Source organism: Natrix helvetica (genome assembly GCF_964273705.1).
Source record: "Natrix helvetica genome assembly, chromosome: 11".
Taxonomy (NCBI): Eukaryota; Metazoa; Chordata; class Lepidosauria; order Squamata; family Natricidae; genus Natrix; species Natrix helvetica.
The window spans coordinates 17,052,016-17,071,180 of record NC_138562.1 but is presented as its reverse complement, the minus strand read 5'-3'; the positions used below and the strand labels follow the sequence as shown (position 1 = coordinate 17,071,180).

At 41.5% G+C, this 19,165-nt stretch overlaps 1 protein-coding gene across 1 annotated transcript in view; it reads right to left on the bottom strand.

Moving 5' to 3' along the window:
* THOC2 (THO complex subunit 2) overlaps window positions 1–19,165 on the bottom strand; it is a gene marked incomplete at its 5' end in the record, with an annotated part of 49,920 nt that overhangs the window by 14,949 nt on the left and 15,806 nt on the right. Inside the window, 17 exons of the mRNA XM_081964193.1 lie at window positions 1,112–1,296; window positions 1,391–1,522; window positions 2,458–2,586; window positions 3,980–4,137; window positions 4,384–4,525; window positions 5,180–5,455; window positions 6,789–6,953; window positions 7,585–7,764; window positions 8,567–8,684; window positions 9,933–10,029; window positions 10,932–11,012; window positions 12,291–12,384; window positions 13,383–13,467; window positions 14,165–14,266; window positions 15,039–15,169; window positions 16,235–16,276; window positions 18,538–18,733. Of these exons, the coding sequence (XP_081820319.1) occupies window positions 1,112–1,296; window positions 1,391–1,522; window positions 2,458–2,586; window positions 3,980–4,137; window positions 4,384–4,525; window positions 5,180–5,455; window positions 6,789–6,953; window positions 7,585–7,764; window positions 8,567–8,684; window positions 9,933–10,029; window positions 10,932–11,012; window positions 12,291–12,384; window positions 13,383–13,467; window positions 14,165–14,266; window positions 15,039–15,169; window positions 16,235–16,276; window positions 18,538–18,733 (2,313 nt within the window). The remainder of the gene's footprint in view (window positions 1–1,111; window positions 1,297–1,390; window positions 1,523–2,457; window positions 2,587–3,979; window positions 4,138–4,383; window positions 4,526–5,179; window positions 5,456–6,788; window positions 6,954–7,584; window positions 7,765–8,566; window positions 8,685–9,932; window positions 10,030–10,931; window positions 11,013–12,290; window positions 12,385–13,382; window positions 13,468–14,164; window positions 14,267–15,038; window positions 15,170–16,234; window positions 16,277–18,537; window positions 18,734–19,165) is intronic.

Genomic DNA, 19,165 nt, shown 5'->3' with positions numbered 1-19,165 from the left:
GCTGCTCAGGAAAGAAAGAAAAATTAGGGATTTTTGCTACCGCCATAAGTACCGTCTTTTTCACTAAGGCTCAGTTTGGTACAAACCGCTTTGTGTGTGGTCTCAAGTCTCCCGCAATTGCTTAATAGCAATAGCACTTAGACTTATATACCGCTTTAGGGTGCTTTTACAGCCCTCTCTCTAAGCGGTTTACAGAGTCAGCCTCTTGCGCCCAAACAATCTGGGTCCTCGTTTTACCCACCTCGGAAGGAGGGAAGGCTGAGTCAACCTTGAGCCTGGTGAGATTCGAACTGCCGAACTGCAGCTAGCAGTCACCTGACGTAGCCTGCAATACTGTACCCTAACCACTGAGCCACTTCGGCATGAAACCTAACAAGACCTCCATTGTCAAAGCTGCCCCAAATTATTCCTCCCCCCCCCCCCCTTTTTGCCTGTGCTCTAAACTGCTGGCGTGTTAAACAGAAACACGGAAGTAGCCTTAAGAAGAAAAGAAACAATTCGGGGTTTTTACGGTTGTATTTGTACAGGTAGCCCAAAATGTTTGAGCCCAACATTTCTGCGGCTCAGGGAATCATTGGTTAAGTGAATTTCGCTCCCTTTTATCTCCTTTCTTGCCACCATTGTTAAAGCGAACCAATTGCATTTGCCCCTGTGCTGCCCTTCTACCAATTTGGGATTTGGCACAGGGGCATGTGGTTCTCTTAAGCCCACTTGGGTGGGGGGAAACCTAGAAACTTTCAGATTCGAGCTTTCCCAGATGTGCCAATAGGACATGTCTAATGAAACGGAACTTTGAGGAAACTGAAGCCTCGGAGACTTCTTTTGTTGGGGGGTGTTACTTGGAGCCCTGACAAATTCTTGGGTTGGTTAAAATCCAAGGTATTTTCTTATGGACATATAAAACATTTTACAATTTTTTTAAAAAAACCCACACCAACACCCACTACCCCCGTCCCCTGCATGACTGATAACGACAGTTTTTCACCGTCAGTCAAAACTCAAACTCAGATCAAAAGTTGATCTAAAAATTGAGCTTCCGCAGCGCGTTGGGGGTGTCTTTTTGACAGACAGCTTAAACTTGGGTTTCTTGGAAAGGGAATTGTTTTGTTACCCCATGGCTAACGCATAGAGGTCTGGTCTCTTTTCTTTCTCTTCCTCGTAAATCTTACGGACTCTTCTTTCTAAGGCTTGGCCCAGGTTCACCACCTTTGGATACCACGGCAAAATTTTGGTCAGCACGATCAGGATATTTCTGATATGTGTATATTCCCCCGTTTCCAGACAGTGTACAGATGCCTGGAAAGAGAAAAAGAAAGCAAGAAAATAACACCCAACACTAGGCGTTCCTCGCCACGGCTCAGGCCCGGTTCAACGCCATTCCTGAATTTACCTTGGTTAACTTGTAATGCCATTTGTGCACCACGTGCCGGAAATTTTCATAGTCTAACTGGTCGGCTTTGTTCACAGCGTCGTAACCACTGGATCGCAGTACAGTGATGAAGCCCGGATAGTTACCACATTCCTGTGTGGAAAGAACGGGAAAACGTAGGATAGCAATAGCACTTGGACTTATATGCCGCTTTACAGTGCTTCACAGCCCTCTCTAAGCGGTTTATAGAGTCAGCCTCTTGCCCCCAACAATCTGGGTCCTTATTTGACCCACCTCGGATGGAAGGATGGGTCAACCTTCAGCTGATTTGGATGGATGGGGAAGGGAAGGGAGGAAGGAAGGAAAGTAACTATAGCATTTAGACTTATATAGCACTTCACAGTGCTTTACGGCCCTCTCTAAGTAGTTTACAGAATCAGCCTATTGCCCCCAACAATCTGGGTCCTCATTTTAGCAACCTCGGAAAGGTGGGTCAATCTTAAGCTGATTTGGATGGATGGATAGGGAAGAGAAGGATGAATGAAGGAATGAAACTACCAATAGCATTTGGACTTGCTTCACAGTGCTTTAAGGCCCTCTCTAAGCTGTTTACAGGTTTACAGAGTCAGCATCTTAGCCCCAACAATCTGGGTCCTCATTTGACCCACCTCGGAAGGACGGAAGGCTGAGTCAACCTTGAGCCTGGTGAGATTCGAACTGCCAAATTGCAGGCAGCCAGCAGAAGTAGCCTGCAGTACTGCACTCTAACTTCTGCGCCACCGTGGCTCTTTGGATGGTCTTTTGCCACTATTGAATTATCTCCACTGACTCCCGATTCCTTTCCAAATATATATTTAAGGGAAGACTCAATCATCCAGGCCAAAGAGGTGAAATCATGGCAACCGGATCAACAGTTATTAAAGCGGAGACATATTTGTTATTCATCCAAGCAAATTCCTCAGTCAAAATTCAGAACGAACCTTTCGAGCGTCGTTAGAACGCAACACACCAAATCCTGCCACACCGACCGCGGGAGGGTTTTTCCCTCCCTTGAAACACAATCAGGTGTTCACGTATTTTAAACGTACCTTTTCATATACGCTTTTGTCGCTGTGCCATTGGGTTACAGTATCTAGCATGCAGCACAAAAATCTACCATATCGACTGGCTTCGTTTTCCGTGCAGCTGGCTACTGTGTAGATGATATCGGAGAAGACCTAGAAGAAATGTGGGCATTAAAAAACAAGCAAACATGTTATGCTAAAAGAAAGGGGTTTCAATTTCCCTAACATTTCAAGGTGTTTTTTTTGGGGGGGGGGGAGGGGTGGTATTGGTTCATTTAAAACACACACTAAAGAAAAATCTTAACCTGGGATTATCAGTCTGGGACTTTGTAGGTGTTTATTTTGTTAAAATGAAAGTATGGGGGGGAGGAGGGAGGGGTGGTGGTGGGGAAACTAGGCAAGAGCAAAAATCTGGCAACCAGGGGTTCAGCCATCGTGTAAACCTGTGACCAGCTACTTCTTTCATTACTAATCTGCTAATTTTGCTGCTAATCTCTTGCTGTCTAGAGTAAATAAAACAAATTAAAAATCTTCCAGTAAAATTTATTTGTACTTTTATTATTATTATTATTTATTATTTCTTAGATTTTTAGACCGCCCCTCTCCCAAAAAGGGACTCGATCCAGGGTTTCTGTATGAGGGAGATAGGTACTTTTTAAATTAGATGATAGATAGATAGATAGATAGATAGATAGATAGATAGATAGATAGATAGATAGATAGATAGATAGATAGATGTAGGTAGGTAGGTAGGTAGGTAGGTAGGTAGGTAGGTAGGTAGATAAGATAGAGGGGGGGAAGAGAGAGATGGGTGAGATTTAGGTAAATAGAGATAGATAAGATAGAGAGAGGGGGGAAGAGAGAGACAGAGAGAGAAATAGATAAGAGAGAGAAGGAGGGAAGGATATATATGGGTGAGAGATAGGTAAATAGATTAAGATTGATGACAGATGATAGATGATAGATAGATAGATAGATAGATAGATAGATAGATAGATAGATAGATAGATAGATAGATAGGAGAGAGAGGGAAGAGAGAGATGGGTGAGATTTAGGTAAATAGAGATAGATAGATAGATAGATAGATAGATAGATAGATAGATAGATAGATAGATAGATAGGTAGGTAGGTAGGTAGGTAGGTAGGTAGGTAGGTAGGTAGGTAGATAGATAGATAGATAAGATAAGAGAGAGCGGGAAAAAGAGGGACAGAGAGAGACATAAAAGAGAGACGGAGGGAAGGGCATACCAGGGGTTGTGACACAATACATACATACATACATGCATACATATATATATGAGGTAGGTAAATAGATGAAGATTGATGACAGATGATAGACAGACAGACAGGTGGATGAATGTAGACAGATAGCGATAGCGATAACATTTAAGACTTCTATACTGCTTTATAGAATTTTAGTCCTCTCTAAGCAGTTTACTGAGTCAGCCTCTTGCCCCCAACAATGAGAGAGAGAGAGAGAGAAAGAGAGAGAGAGGGAGGGAGGGGATTCTAAGGGAACGGGAGGCCAAAGTTAAGAATGACTTACTCTGTCGTAACAAAGCAACGTTGAAAAATTGGGAGTTTTCTGTTGATGCACAAGTTCCACAAAGCGAGCGCAGTAAACAGCATCGATGGCCGAAAAGATACAGCGAGGAAATATACACAGCTGCAGAAACTTGGTTATAGTCTCGTTTTTCGTCGACTCTTAAATTTTTTTTGAGAAAAAGAGGAAATGAAGTTACTTTTCTTCAACTGTGCCTTAAGACGGCATTTCTCGGCCCTGGGCCCTTTTAAGAGATCTGGATTTCAATTCCCAGGATTCCAGAGCCAGTGTTGGCTGGGGAATTCTAGGAGTTGGAAGTCCAGATGTTTTAAAGAGGCCAAGGGTTGAGGGGGGGAAAAACTCCACCGAGGACAGGACTGAGGACGCCCCCCCCCCCGGCAACTTACTCGCAAGGAGCCAGTTGTCCTTTTCAAGCTTCAGCCTTTGCAACACCCGTTCCACGTGATCCAGCTGCTTCTTTTCCTCTTCTAGAAGTTTATCCTGGAGAGCCGTGCATCGTTCTTTCTCTTTCTTCTTTTTATTGGGAGGCTGGAGGGGGGGGAAAAATAACCACACACACTCACATTCACAACTCAGTCCTTGCTTGCCAAGTCAATCTGCACGTCTCAAAGGTGCTTTTTCCAGAAAGGCAAGCGGACTTTTTAAGAGTTTTTTTTTTCTTTCCTTGAAAAAGTTTTGCTTGTCATCCAAGCAAGCTTCTTCTGTTCTTCATCGGAACGGAAGAAGCTTCTTGATTGAGAAGCGAAACGTTATCAGTTCTTCAGAACTAAAGAAGCTTTTTTGGTTGAGAAGCGAAACGTTTTCAGTTCTTCTTCAGAACTGAAGAAGCTTCTTGGTTGAGAAGTGAAACATTTTCATCTCTTCTTCAGAACTGAAGAAGCTTCTTGATTGAGAAGCTAAACATTTTCAGTTCTTCAGAACTAAAGAAGCTTCTTGGTTGTGGAGCGAAACGTTTTGAAGGAAAAACAACAACAACAAAAGTCCAGTTGTCGGGAGGGCGGGGGGAAAGCACCTTTGGGGCAACCATAACCTGGATGATTGAGAATCTCCATAGAATCCACCTATTCTGTACCTGTACATTTCGTTTTTCTTGCCTAAATGTAGAACCTTACTCTTTTCACCCTTGAATTTCATTTTGCTAAGTAGTGCCCAATGTTCAAGCTTGTCAAGATCCATACGTACCATGTCTTGATTGTCGTCGATGGCTTTCATCTGGACTTTGAGCTTATTGACTTCCCGTTCGTAGCTACCCCGGGGCACCGCCAGGTCGTACATGGTCAGGGACCAGAAGGTGGCGTAGAACTGGGGACTGATATCATCCCAGACCTTCGGAAGGTGCAAGGAGATCACCGCATCGTGGACAGGGGCCATCACCAGCTCGCAGGACGTGATGTATTTGTGGACTTTCTGCTGTTGCTTATTCCCCTTTTCCGCTTTCTTCAACTCATCGTACTTTGACTGGTAAGGGAAAAGAAAAAAGAAAATACTAGAATATATGTGTGTGTGTGTGTGTGTGTGTGTGTATTGTATTTGTGCTGATAAATAAATAAAGGGAGACTAGTATAGATCTATTTCAATCTATTTAGCTCTCATCAGCTAGCCATACCCTTACTGGGATTTGAACCTAAGGGTATGGCTAGCTGATGAGAGCTAAATAGCTTGAAATAGATCTATACTAGTCTCCCTTTATTTATTTATCAGCACAAATACAACACAAATGTAACAAAGGCAACATTAAAAATATGGTTTTCTGCCTGGATGGTCTCCTGGAGTGAGCCGAAAGACAGAAAAGGGAAGCAGTGTGTTCCCTCCCATATTTGGGTATACCAGGGGTTGTGACACAATACATACATACATACATACACAATACATACATACATATATAATCTATATGGTCAAATCTACCATGTTTTCCCGAAAAAAAGACAGGGTCTTATTTTCTTTTGACCCCCGAAATACAGTATTTTTCGGAGTATAAGATGAACCTTCTTCTGTTAAAAAAGGGACTTAAAATCTGGGTGCGTTTTATACACTGAATACAGCATCCCCAAACTCCACCCCCTTTGCAAAAATGGCTGTGCATAGCCTTTAGGAGGCTTCCGGAGTGCTCCTGGGGACTGGGGAGGGCAGAAATGAGCGAAAAACGGGCTGTTTTGGGGAGATCTGCAGAGTGCAAAAACTTTTTTTTAAAAATATGCCTCTTCAAAATCTTGGTGTGTGTCTTATACTCCAGTATGTCTTATACTCCGAAAAGTACGTTATGCGCTTGGCCTTATTTTCGGGGAGTACTTACTATTTTTGAGATGCAGGAGGTGCCGAGTGCTGCTGTGTTGCAATATTGAAAGTCTTCTAGTGCAACCCCCGTTTAGGAAACCTGCTACCCTACTACTCATGAGGCTTTATACCATTCTGGACAAAAGAGTTGTCCAATCTCTTCTTCTTAAAAACTTCCAGTGTTGGAGCACCTACAATTTCTGGATTCGAGTTGTTCCACTGATTAATGGGTCTCACTGCCAGGGAACTTCTCTTTAGTTCTAGAAGTTTGCTTCTCTCTTTGATGAGCTTCCCACCCATGGCTTCTTGCCCTGCCCTCTTGATGCTTTAGAAAATAGATTTGACCGCTCCACTTTTTTTGTGGCAACTCCTGAGATACTGGAAACACTTTGAAGTCTTAAAGTTGCTAAGATTGGGGAGGCTTGCTGAAGACTGTGGATGATGCCAGATGGTCATTTGGGGGGGTGGGGGGGGCGTCAAGAAAAGGGGACGCTGTGCATAGGAGGTGTGTACTCACCGAAATGTGGTGGGCGTACATAGGCCTTGAAAGGAAGAAAGCAGCGTCGTGCGGAGTGTGAAATTCGTTGCAGAGGACGTCGATAGAAGGCACTCGCTTAATATAGTCCTCTGTGCTTAAATTGGATGCCAAAAATCCGCCAAATTGTACCAAAGTATCGTGGCACTAAAAGAGAAAAAAACAAACAAACACAAAAGAGGTAAGGCAAGGACCAGACTTTCTTATCAAGAGGGCAATTGCCCAATTTGAAACACGGGTAGTCCTCGACTCACAGCGGTTCATTTAGTTACCGCTCAAAGTTACAACGGCACTGAAAAGTGACCTAGGACCATTGTTCACATTTACAACCAGTTCGGTGTCCTCATGGTCACGTGGTTAAAAACCTAGACGCTTGGAAACTGGCAGGTACTTATGATGGTTGCAGGGTCCCGGGGTCACACGATCCCCTTTTGCGACCTTCTGACGAAGCAAAGTCAACGGGGAAGCTGGGTTCACGTTAAGAACTGTGCTACTTGCTTAACAACTGCGCTTATTCACTTAGCAATCGAGGCAAGGTAGGCCGTAAAACGGGGGCGTAAGTGACTTAACAACCGCCTTGCTTAACAATGGAAATTGTGATGGAGAGGAATTCCTGCAGAGCGCAGGTAATCCACCCACCACCAATTCCTTCTCCGTTAGCCTTCAGGCAAGCATGCAAATCCAACCTTCTGACACTCGTCTGCCTGTCGGGAGTATTCTAAGCATTTTAAGATCATTAAAAAAAACAACAACAACGACACGAGTCTCATCGGCTTGCCTGATCGTAGAGCTTCCCCACCAGTTTCAAATGTTTCTCCCCTCCTTCTTGAAAGATGACGCCGTTGCGCTGCTGAGCCATGAGAAGGCACAGTGGGAGGGCGAGATCGTGGTCCAGGAGGGCGTCTTTTAATCTCTGAGAAGATTTCTTTGTGTTCCTAATCTGACCGAAATAGCCTCCCTGAGCAAAAGAAGAATAACAATTTAAAAAGGTTAAGTAATAGAACAGAATAGAATAAAATAGAATAGAATAAATATTGGAATAAAGAATGGAATAGAATAAAATAAATATTGGAATAAAGAATAGAATAAATATTGGAATAAAGAATAGAATAGACTAAAATAAATATTGGAATAAAGAATAGAATAAATATTGGAATAAAGAATAGAATAGACTAAAATAAATATTGGAATAAAGAATAGAATAGACTAAAATAAATATTGGAATAAAGAATAGAATAGAATAAATATTGGAATAAAGAATAGAATAGAATAAATATTGGAATAAAGAATAGAATAAATATTGGAATAAAGAATAGAATAGAATAAAATAAATATTGGAATAAAGAATAGAATAGAATAAATATTGGAATAAAGAATAGAAGAGTAAAATAAATATTGGAATAAAGAATAGAATAGAATAAATATTGGAATAAAGAATAGAATAGAATAAAATAAATATTGGAATAAAGAATAGAATGGAATGAAATAAATATTGGAATAAAGAATAGAATAGAATGGAATGGAATGGAATAGAAGAGAATTCTTTATTGGCCAAGTGTGATTGGACATACAAGGAATTTGTCTTTGGTGCATAAGCTCTCAATGTACATAAAAGCTACAAGAAACCCACCTTCCTCGCCAATGACTGCAACTTGAAACACAAAGAACAAACGTACAGTAAGTTTCAGCTAAGTCTGTTGCTTCCTGGCACACTTGAAAATCACCCATATTTTCCTTTCCCTTCAACAAGCAACACATACCTCTGCCTTCAGCTGCTCCCCGCCAGTCATGGCTTCCAGCTGTTCCATGGTCATTTCTTCGGTGATTTCAATTCCAGCCATTTTTTGTACCACTTCTTTCAAAATGAGGAGGTCAAAACTACAGGGGAAGAAAAAAAAAATGAGGCCAAACTAAGAAATGGATTGCATGGAGACAAAACTGATTTTACAGTGCAAGTGTATATTACCACAATCTTATCAGGACCCTCCCATAACACTTTCTGAATTTTTTTGTGTCTGTGTCTGTCTGTCTGTCTGTCTGTCTATCTTCCATCCATCCATCCATAAGTGCCATAGTGGCAAAGTAATTAGAATGCAGCATTGCAGGGTAACTCTGCCCACTGCCAGGAGTTCGATCCTGACAGGGTTGACTCAGCTTTCCATCCTTCTGAGGTCAGTAAAATGAGGACCCAGATTGTTGGGGGCAACAGGCTGACTCTGCAAACCGCTTAGAGGGCTGTAAAAGCACCATGAAGCGATACATAAGCCTAAGTGCTCGCTCTATCTATGTATCTATGTACCTACTTATCATGTTTCCCTGAAAATAAGACAGGGTCTTATTTTCTTTTGGCCCCCAAAATAAGTGCTTGGCCTTATTTTTGGGGAGGTCTTATTATTTTTGAGGTGCAGGAGGTGTCTGTGTCTGTCTATCTATCTATCTATCATCTATCTATCTATCTATCTATCTATCTATCTATCATCTTTCTTTCTTCTTTCTTTCTTTCTTTCTTTCTTTCTTTCTTTCTTTCTTTCTTTCTTTCTTCTTTCTTTCTTTCTTTCTTTCTTTCTTTCTTTCTTTCTTTCTTTCTTTTTCTTTCTTTCTCATCTATCTATCTAAAAATTGCCCATGTCCCTCATAGGGTGATTCTGGGCGATGTACAAATGGAAATTGCAGAGATGGGCGGCAAACAAATTTAATACATAATAATGCTTTATATCGAAAGCACAAACTGCTTGTCTCCACTTCGATACAAAATGAGGACAGTTGCTGCAAAGACACGCCCCAAACTAAACCACCTTAGAGCCGGAGGAACTGCATGCATTCCACAGATGTTGCAATATGTTTGTTTTTTTTAAAAATGCAATTTGACCTGCACTCCTTCAATCTCCTAATCCAGGAGCCGGAAGGCAGTCAAAAGAGCCCCAGCTGCTCACCCAGCCATCCATGCTTTGAAATATTAAAGCATATGTAGTGCTGTAATGTTTCATAGGATGGCTGTGAAAAAAACAAAGACAGCTACGGAGGTGGAGATCCTTTTGAGAGCTCTATGCAACGAAATTTCATTTTCATGTATGCCGATCCGTGTACATTGAAAGTGACCATAAAGTCATTCTCCTTTCCACTCACCTTTTTCCTGCCTTGAGTTGATTTGCCACATACTGGAGGAGTCCGGCAAGTTCTATCGGGTATTTTCGAAAAACAGCACCACAGAAACTCGCTAAGCCTGAAGTGAAAAGAAATTTTAGACCAGGGTAAATACCTAACAACATAGTCCTGAGCTTAGCAACCCAGAAATTAATACTTTTGGTACCTGTGTTATGTAGTTCCCAAATATTCCAGCAGATGAATTATCTATCATCCATCCATCCATCATTTCTCTCTCCATCTTGATTCTATCTATCATCTATCTATCTATCTATCTATCTATCTATCTATCTATCTATCTATCTATCTATCTATCTATCTATCATCTATCTATCTATCTATCTATCATCTATCTATCTATCTATCTATCATCTATCTATCTATCATCTATCTATCTATCTATCTATCTATCATCTATCTATCTATCTATCTATCTATCTATCTATCTATCTATCATCTATCTATCTATCTATCTATCATCTATCATCTATCTATCTATCATCTATCTATCTATCTATCTACTATCTATCATCTATCTATCTATCTATCTATCTATCTATCTATCTATCTATCTATCTATCTATCTATCATCATCTATCTATCATCCATATCCATCCATCCATCCATCCATCCATCCATCCATCCATCCATCCATCCATCTAATAGCTCTAATATCTCTATCATCCATATCTACCAATCATCCATCCATCCATCTATCTATCCTATCTATCATCCATGTCTGTCTGTCTGTCTGTCTGTCTGTCTGTCTGTCTGTCTGTCTGTCTGTCCGTCCGTCCGTCCATCCATGTTGGATGTGTGTGGAAAGCATCTAATGGTAACTTTTATTTAAGGTGGCATTTTTCACTGTTTTGTAAACCCCTCCGTGTTCTTCCTGAAGACTGCTGTAGAAGTAAATCCAGTGAAGACCAGCTGCCTCCAGTCATTTTAGCTGGGTAAAACATACAAAAGACAAAGACTTACTCTGAAGCCAACTAGAGATAGTAGTGTCGTCGTGTTTCATCCTCTCTTTCTCAGGATTTGCCAAGGCTTCAATTATGCAATCTTAGAGGACATTAAGCAAGAATTCCACCTGAGTTGTTAATGTTAGCATTAAAAGATATTACAGGGTGAGGATCAGCTGAGACAAATCTGGCAGAAGAGAGTATTTGTAGCTTTGAGTGTTTGGTGCTCTCAGAGCAGATGTTTCATTACCCAACTAAGTAACTTGAACAGTTACTCAACAGTCGTGGCACGGATATTACGTAGTTGGGTAATGAAACATCTGCAAGAAAACTCTGAGAGCACCAAGGATCTTAAATTCAGTTCTTAAGGGAAGGCATCAAAAGGCCTGCCTCTGGGCTGTTACATTTCTTAGTAAACACCACTAAGGAAGGAAATATTTATCCAGGATATTATAATAAGGGTAACACATATTTGGTTTTACACATCCTAACGGCAACTAGGATCGTATATGCACAATGTTGGAAAAACCCAGAAAATCCTGCAGATGATACTATAATCACAGAGATGGATAGGTTAACCCTAAAAATTAAAGGAAAAGATTTGGATTATTTTACAACATGGGAAGTATTCTACAATTGGTTAAAGGACAGATACTGAGGTTGGAGGATTGGAATTAGGTGAAATATGGAAAGAAAAACAGATGAGTAAATATTGTGATGTTGTATAATCAATACTATAATGGAAGATAAGTATATGTTGTAAAGATGACTGATGATAGTGCATATTTGCTTATATATTATCGCTTATTTGTTCATGTATGCATGCATGTATGTATGTATGTATGTATATACAGTATATATATGATTATAACAACGATATGACGATGTTTGTATGTTAACGCCTTGAACAGTGCTCAACACAGAAATGGAGTGTATGATATAAAACAATAAAAATATTTTTTTTGAAAAAAGGAAATATTTTTCTAGCCCTGCCATCACCACCCAATACTGCTAATTCTTAAAACGAAGTAGGAGAAAAAAACCCCACTCTTTAAGGAGTGTTTTTGGGGAAAACTGCAGTTATATGATGGGGTGGATTACTAGATCGCAAAATTAAGGCTTAATTCTACTGAACAATGATACTGGCTGCCACCTTTGATCCCCTGTAGCTAAAATTTAATGTTTGTGCCGTGTGGCAAAAAGAAGAGGAATTCTTACCGCCGTCAAAAAGGTGCAAGAAAAAAAAGTCTGAATTCAATACGGCAAGAACTTTTAGCCCTAAATGGTGAGCAATGAGTCACCCTGGAATTATTCAGTGAGGAACAAGAGAAATGGAAAACACGACAGATCACAGTTCTTGGAAACTGGCAAAGGATACAAGCCAAAACATCGTAGTTTAGTGAAGTGAGGTATTTCAAAGAATCAACCACTGGAGTTATTAAGTTATCGTATTTCTGGATCTGGGACAAAATCTGAAAAGAAGAAGTAAAAGTGAAACGTTTAGAGATATATTTGCACATTCGCGAGTGTTTCACAGCCTCAGAGAAATTATTTCTGTGATTTGCAGGTGGTCCTCGGGTTATAACCACTCATTCAGCGACCAAAGTTACGAAGGAACTGAACGAGGGAGATTTGGGGCTGGTTATCAGAGTTTCAGCCATTGCCCTGTCCATGCGATCATACAATTGTGATGCAGGCACTTGGTGAGACACAGGCATATGATCATGACTTCTGGATGCCTGCTGGCTTTCCATACGTAAAGTCAATGGGGAAGCCAGTGGGAAGGCGAAAGTTGCTCTGGCCACTTTTTTTGCTCATTTACGCTCTGTAGCACCACCCTGTGGCACACAGACAACACACACGTACACATACAGACATACATATATATGCCACTTGTAGTCCTCATAGTTCTCACCTGCCGACCTACACGCCTGGGACCCCTGCCTTTTCCTGCTTAATGACCGGTACAGTCCTGGGGTTACAATGGCAACCAGGATTGCTGGTCTTGCTGTTTCTAAGCAAGGCAGTCACATCATGTCAAGCTGAGGACCAGATTGTTGGGGGCAATAGGCTGACTCTGTAAACCGCTTAGAGAGGGCTGTGAAGTGGCATATAAGTCAAGCTGAGGACCAGATTGTTGGGGGCAGTAGGCTGACTCTGTAAACCGCTTAGAGAGGGCTGTGAAGTGGCATATAAGTCTAAGGGCTACTACTATTTATGACTAAATCACTTAGTGACAGAAATTCCAGGCCCAATTGCCATTGTAACCTGAGGACCACAATCTCTTCTCACTCAATCCTTGCCTTTCATTTATACATTTACAATCAAGTTACAATGCATTAGTAAGACTACTTATTGTAAAATTTTGATAAACAAGTGCCGTTTTTGCACTCGGTATGTTTTAAACTACGCAGCTTCGGCACATTTGCTGCGACAACAGATACATATCGCAACTTATCTTGCCACCTACATAGTCAAATAAAATGGTTGGGTTGCTGTGACTCAGTTTCCCAATTTGTCTTCCAGAAGGCTTTACGTTCTCCTTCGTTAAACGCCTGTAAGAAAATACTGTACTTTAGTTCCTTTCTTTGCTAATTACAAAGAAAATTAATTTACTCTCCTATGAATAAAGTCTTAAGATTGTCCTCTCCAAATTCTGGGGAAAACTGCATATATGGTCACATTTCATATGTTGGAACTTAAAAGGTGTAAATCAAAATAAGAAATCGTACTTGTGTGACGCCAAGTATGGATTTTTTCCAAATGCAGGAAAAAATTAGCCAGATTTTAATTCATCCCTTATTTTATTATTCAAGCTGGCGTTATTTAAACAACAATTCCTGAGTTTCACACTGACTACAAGAGGTTTTGCTCAATGTTATACCTCAGGAAATAGAAGCCTGGTGCTCCAGTCAAATAATTTAGTCAGCAACCCTATACATCTTACGTTTAATCTCCTCTGAGTAAAACAGGATGCAAAAGAATATATATGCTCAAAACTAACTTTATTAGAATACCAACAACTGCCTTGAAGAAATTAAGAAATTAACTTTTGCAAAATGAGTGACCAACTGTACTCATGACCAACTGTACCCAGCATGATTTAGAGGACTAATAGAACGTTCCAGAACGTTCCATGCTAGACGTATCCAGAACGTTCCATGCTAGACCTATCTAGAACGTTCCATTTCAAGGCGTCTGGTTTTGCATACACTTAATAGGAATGCTTATTCAAACAAGGGCTTAACTTACTTCATTATGTATTTGGCTCTGTCAATTATCTGAGCTTTAACTCTCACTAGCAGTGGATGGCTATTGTATGTTTCGTTCTTCCATTGGCCGTAGAGACGATACCTAGAACAAGATGCAGGGAGAAAAGGAATCCATTTATGTGTTTCCCATGTATTAAAAAGCATTAAAATGTTGTATTTAAAACATTAAAATGAGTTTTTCCAAAAATAAGACCCTGTCTTATATATTATTTGCCACCCAAAAAGACAAAAAGGTCTGATTTTTTGGGGAGGGGGGGTTGTTGCCCACTGAATCGCCTCACTTGCATGCGTCGGCCCCCATCCCACGGCCTCCTTTTTACAATAATACAATAGCAGAGTTGGAAGGGACCTTGGAGGTCTTCTAGTCCAACCCCCTGCCTAGGCAGGAAACCCTATAACGTTTCAGACAGATGGCTCTCCAACATCTTCTTAAAGACTTCCAGTGTTGGGGCATTCACAACTTCTGGAGGCAACTTCTGTTCCACTGATTAATTGTTCTAACTGTCAGGAAGTTTCTCCTCAGTTCTAAGTTGCTTCTCTCCTTGATTAGTTTCCACCCATTGCTTCTTGTTCTACCCTCAGGTGCCTTGGAAAATAGTTTGACTCCCTCTTCTTTGTGGCAGCCCCTGAGATATTGGAAGACTGCTATCATGTCTCCCCTAGTCCTTCTTTTCATAAAACTAGACATACCCAGTTCCTGTAACCGTTCTTCATATGTTTTAGCTAGCCTGCACCCTGGAGTGGGCGAGGTCTTAACCAGGGCTTATTATTGGGCATATATGTTAAAAATCAAGCTAGGACTTACTTTCGGGGTAGGTCTTATTTTCGGGGAAACGCGGTAGGTAATTACTCACCGGTGCTGGTATGGAAATGTTTTAAACATCCCCCAGAGTTCCTCAGACATGCATGCGTTACAGTCCATCAGGGAAAGAGAAGGAAGCAGAACCTGGTCGGTGATACTTAGCAAGCAGCTGAATAGTATCTCCTGGGGAACCGGGAAGAGAAGGGGAAAACCAAAAATTTAGTAAAGTGGGGTCCTCTTTGTAATTTGCTCAACTTGATTTTTCTTTACAACTTCGTCAGGCCCAAAGGTGCTTTTTCAAGAGGCACAGGAAGCCATGAATATATGCCTGTTATACTGAAGGCCTTAACATTTTTCATCTTCTTCCTTTCCTTAAAACCAGGTTTATTCCACACCCATGCAACCTCTGATTTGTTGGGAGCATTGCTTTCTCAATTCCATCAAAGGACACTGATCCTTTATTAATGCACTGGACTTTTACCCCTGCCCTAGAGAGAGAGAGATCTTCACCCAGAAGATGACTAGAATGGCAGGCGATAAGAGTCAACCTGTTCTGACCCCCCTTCTCCATGCCTGTGAATAAACCAGAACACAGGCTTGGCTGTTTGCTACTGTTTAATTACTGAGATAACGAGTCCTTGGGCTGAGGGCCCAGACAACTCATGTTCAATAAAGCAACCCAGATAATTCAAATGAAGCAACGCAGATAGTCCAAATGAGCAAATACGGCTAGAATACACAGACAGATTTTCTTAACTACTAATTCGAACCGTTGTTTCCTGCAAATGTCCCCTCCCAACGCCTCACCTATAATCTCTCTTGGGAGGGGCCAATCCACAACCACCTGTGCTTAATCATATCTTCTGTGAGTCTGCCTACGGAGTTGCTGCTTCCGTTTCTCAGCCCTTCTCAATCTAGCATCAGGGACAAACTGCCTTTGATCCTCCCTACTGCTCCATGCCTCAGGCGCCTCCTGGTGGCCAACCAGCCTCTCTGGTCCCTGTTCTGAGTCTGAACCCTGCACAGGGTCCTCCACATCGTCCAGGACAGACTCATACTATGGTTCTTCGCTATCCGAGTCCCTCAGCAGCTCAACCGGATCCTGCTGGGCCACAACACAACCCTATGGGGTGTTGCTTGTACAATGCCCACAACAAATGTCCCTGGATAAGCTGATGGTTAGTTCTATCTTGCATCAAATATTACAAGGCCTCTCAAGGAAGTTTTTTTTTAAAAAAAAGAACCTACCATTTTCTCTCTGTCCTCTTGTTTGTTTACGTCCAGCTGGTACTACAGGAAAAAGAAGGCAGGTTAACTGCTAAGATGTCATGGCTTCAGACCAAAGAGACTATTCCAAGCATGTTAATGAAAACCTTTTCCAAGTTTCAGAGGGAAACATCCGAGTCAGAGCAATCATGGTGGAACTAATTTTTTTCAATCTCTGAATGGGGAAAGAATGGGAGTAGCTCCTCCATAATGTGGCATGCAGGAGAAGGAGAACTTGAACTATGGATCTCCAACCTCAGTTGGCTACAATAACGCTCTCAAATTACTCTGCTTATATGTCAACCGTTAGAAACACCCCGACCCGCATTTTAAATCCTTCACTGCTTGGTGACATTGGTATGGCATCTCTTTCCCACCTTGGTTAAACCCACAAAGGGGGATGAACCAAGCATTGGTTAAAGCATCTGTTTTATTCAGCAGAGATGACATCTGCTGAATAAAACTACGCATTGGCGACAGGAAGGGCACCCGGCCAGTCAACGGCTCCATTCAGTTGCCCAGACTTCATCCCCGTAAGGGATTATGAGGGTCATTAAATGAAGATGATGAATTCTTTGCTTCCTCATAGCTGTCCTGGAAAAAGAGAATGCAAACTTCAAGGCTGCTTATTCACATTATCCCACAGAGGAGTCGAGCATATCTGCAAATCAGGGAAATGTGACAACAGGGCCCTCGTTTGCAAGAAGCGAGCAGATAGTGAAGACATTTGGTACCAGCGAACTAAAGAACAAAGTCAGCTCTCAACCCTACGCTGTGTTTTTATTTTGCAAGACATCTGGAGATCAGCTCCCAGCAACCTGCCAAATCCTGACTTGGGTTTACAAGAGCTTCTCTAATTAACAGATGTTTAGAAGATAAATTTCACTGCACTTTGCACAGGATGCACTCTAACCGCCTGTCAGCTGTTTAACGGTGAAATTATATCGAGCACTTTTGTTGTATGAAGATGATTATAATTTTCCTCTCACACCAGACTGACAACAGCAGGGCTTTATTTCTTAGGCATTACTTGCATGGGTTAACTAGTAGCAGGAGAATTCCCAAAAGAAACGTGACCGAATCGGGCATGAAAAACGTCAACTCACTTATACAGTTTTAATAGTCACTGTTTAAATTGGCCATTTAAGATAGCAAAGTCGATGTTAACTCAGTTTTCTCTTCAACTTCTTGCTTTTGAAATAGCTTATCGATATTATTATTATTATTATTAATTATTAATTATACGATTGTATCACAGTGGCCAGTTGTTTCGCCGGATTTGGTTTTGATTACTAGTCGGGCCCCACCCAGGGGCCTAGGACGTCGTAACGTATTTTCGTAATATATGTGCGGATCCAAGCAGTGCAGCTTTTTGCATTTGACTGATGGTGATTTTGTCAAGTTTTAACTGTTTTAAATGTAATTCCAGTGCTTTTGGAATAGCACCCAGTGTGCCGATTACCACTGGAATTACCACTGCTGGTTTGTGCCATAATCGTTGAATTTCGATTTTTAAGTCCTGGTATTTCGCGATTTTTTCATGTTCCTTCTCCTTGACCCTGCTATCACCTGGTATTGCGATGTCTATTATTATTATTATTATTATTATTATTATTATTATTATTATTATTATTATTATTATTATTATTATTATTATTATTTGGTTAATCTTTGGTAAGATTTACAGCCTTTGGGACTGGTTGGTAGCTAAGCAGCTCGAGTCTTCTTCTTCTTCTTCTTCTTCTTTTCTTCTTCTTCATCATCATCATCATTATTGTTATTATTATTATTATTATTATTATATACTTCATTCATTAAACATGAAACTCAGTCAACTGAACATTCAAAATGCATCACAAATACCACTGACTGGTGCTAATGGTTGGTACGGGTTGCTGCCAGCGTCCTAGGTATCAACCAAGTACCTTCTTAAAATTATTATCATTATTATTATATGGTTAATCTTTGGTGAGATTCACAGGCTTTGGGGCTGGGTGGTAGCCTAACAGCTCGAGTCCTAACCCAGGACCTAGGAACTGTTAAGGTAACATCGGCGGATATAAGTTTTTCCAAGTAGGGTGGTTTTTTGTAGAGTCAGAATGTTCAAGTCTGATAAATTTAGAATTTCCAAATAGCGAGGTAGCCTTTTAGGCATTGCTCCAAGGGCTCCAGTTACAATCGGGACAACACATGATTTCTTTTTCCACCGTCGCTCAACTTCAATTTGCAAGTCCCGGTACTGCGCTTGTTCAGTCGGGTTCGTCCATCGGCACCTTGAAACCTACCTCCTTCATAAAGGCTTTCCCAAGACGCAACACTTTTGCGAAGAGAATGGGATCGTGGGAGAGATGCGGGCCGAGACAGCAAAGCATGTTGAACACTTCTTTCCTCAAGTCTTCAAAATGTTCGACCGGCTTTGGCGCTCTCTTGTTTTGCAGAGGGGGGACCGGGGTTCCTTTGGCACCTTTGAGGACTCCGACTCTGAAACGAGAAAGGCAGGTTCTTCAGACGGTTCTTGAAATGTCAGGTTTTGGGGAGGGCTTCTCAAAAACGCCGGGCAGGGCAAGAGGTAACCCTTTCCCAAGCCAAAGGCTTGAGGCAGGGGTGTCAAACTCAAGGCCCGCGGGCTGCTTAGATCTGGCTTGCAAGGCCGCCCTGGAAACAGCGAAGGATTGGCTCGGGATACCTCTGCCAGCGAAAATGGAGCTCGGGAGGACTGCCCTCATCACAGCCTTCCCCAGATTCCAGGACTGGCCCAGGTTCCTCCCCAACCTCCTCAGTGTCCGAATCTACTGCCAGCTCTGCTGGCCACTGTCGGGTCACAACAACCACCCTATCAGCTACGAATTCTAAAATGAAGGAAGTTTCAATTACGGAAGCCTAAAATTATGCGGTTTAATCAATTTATTCAGC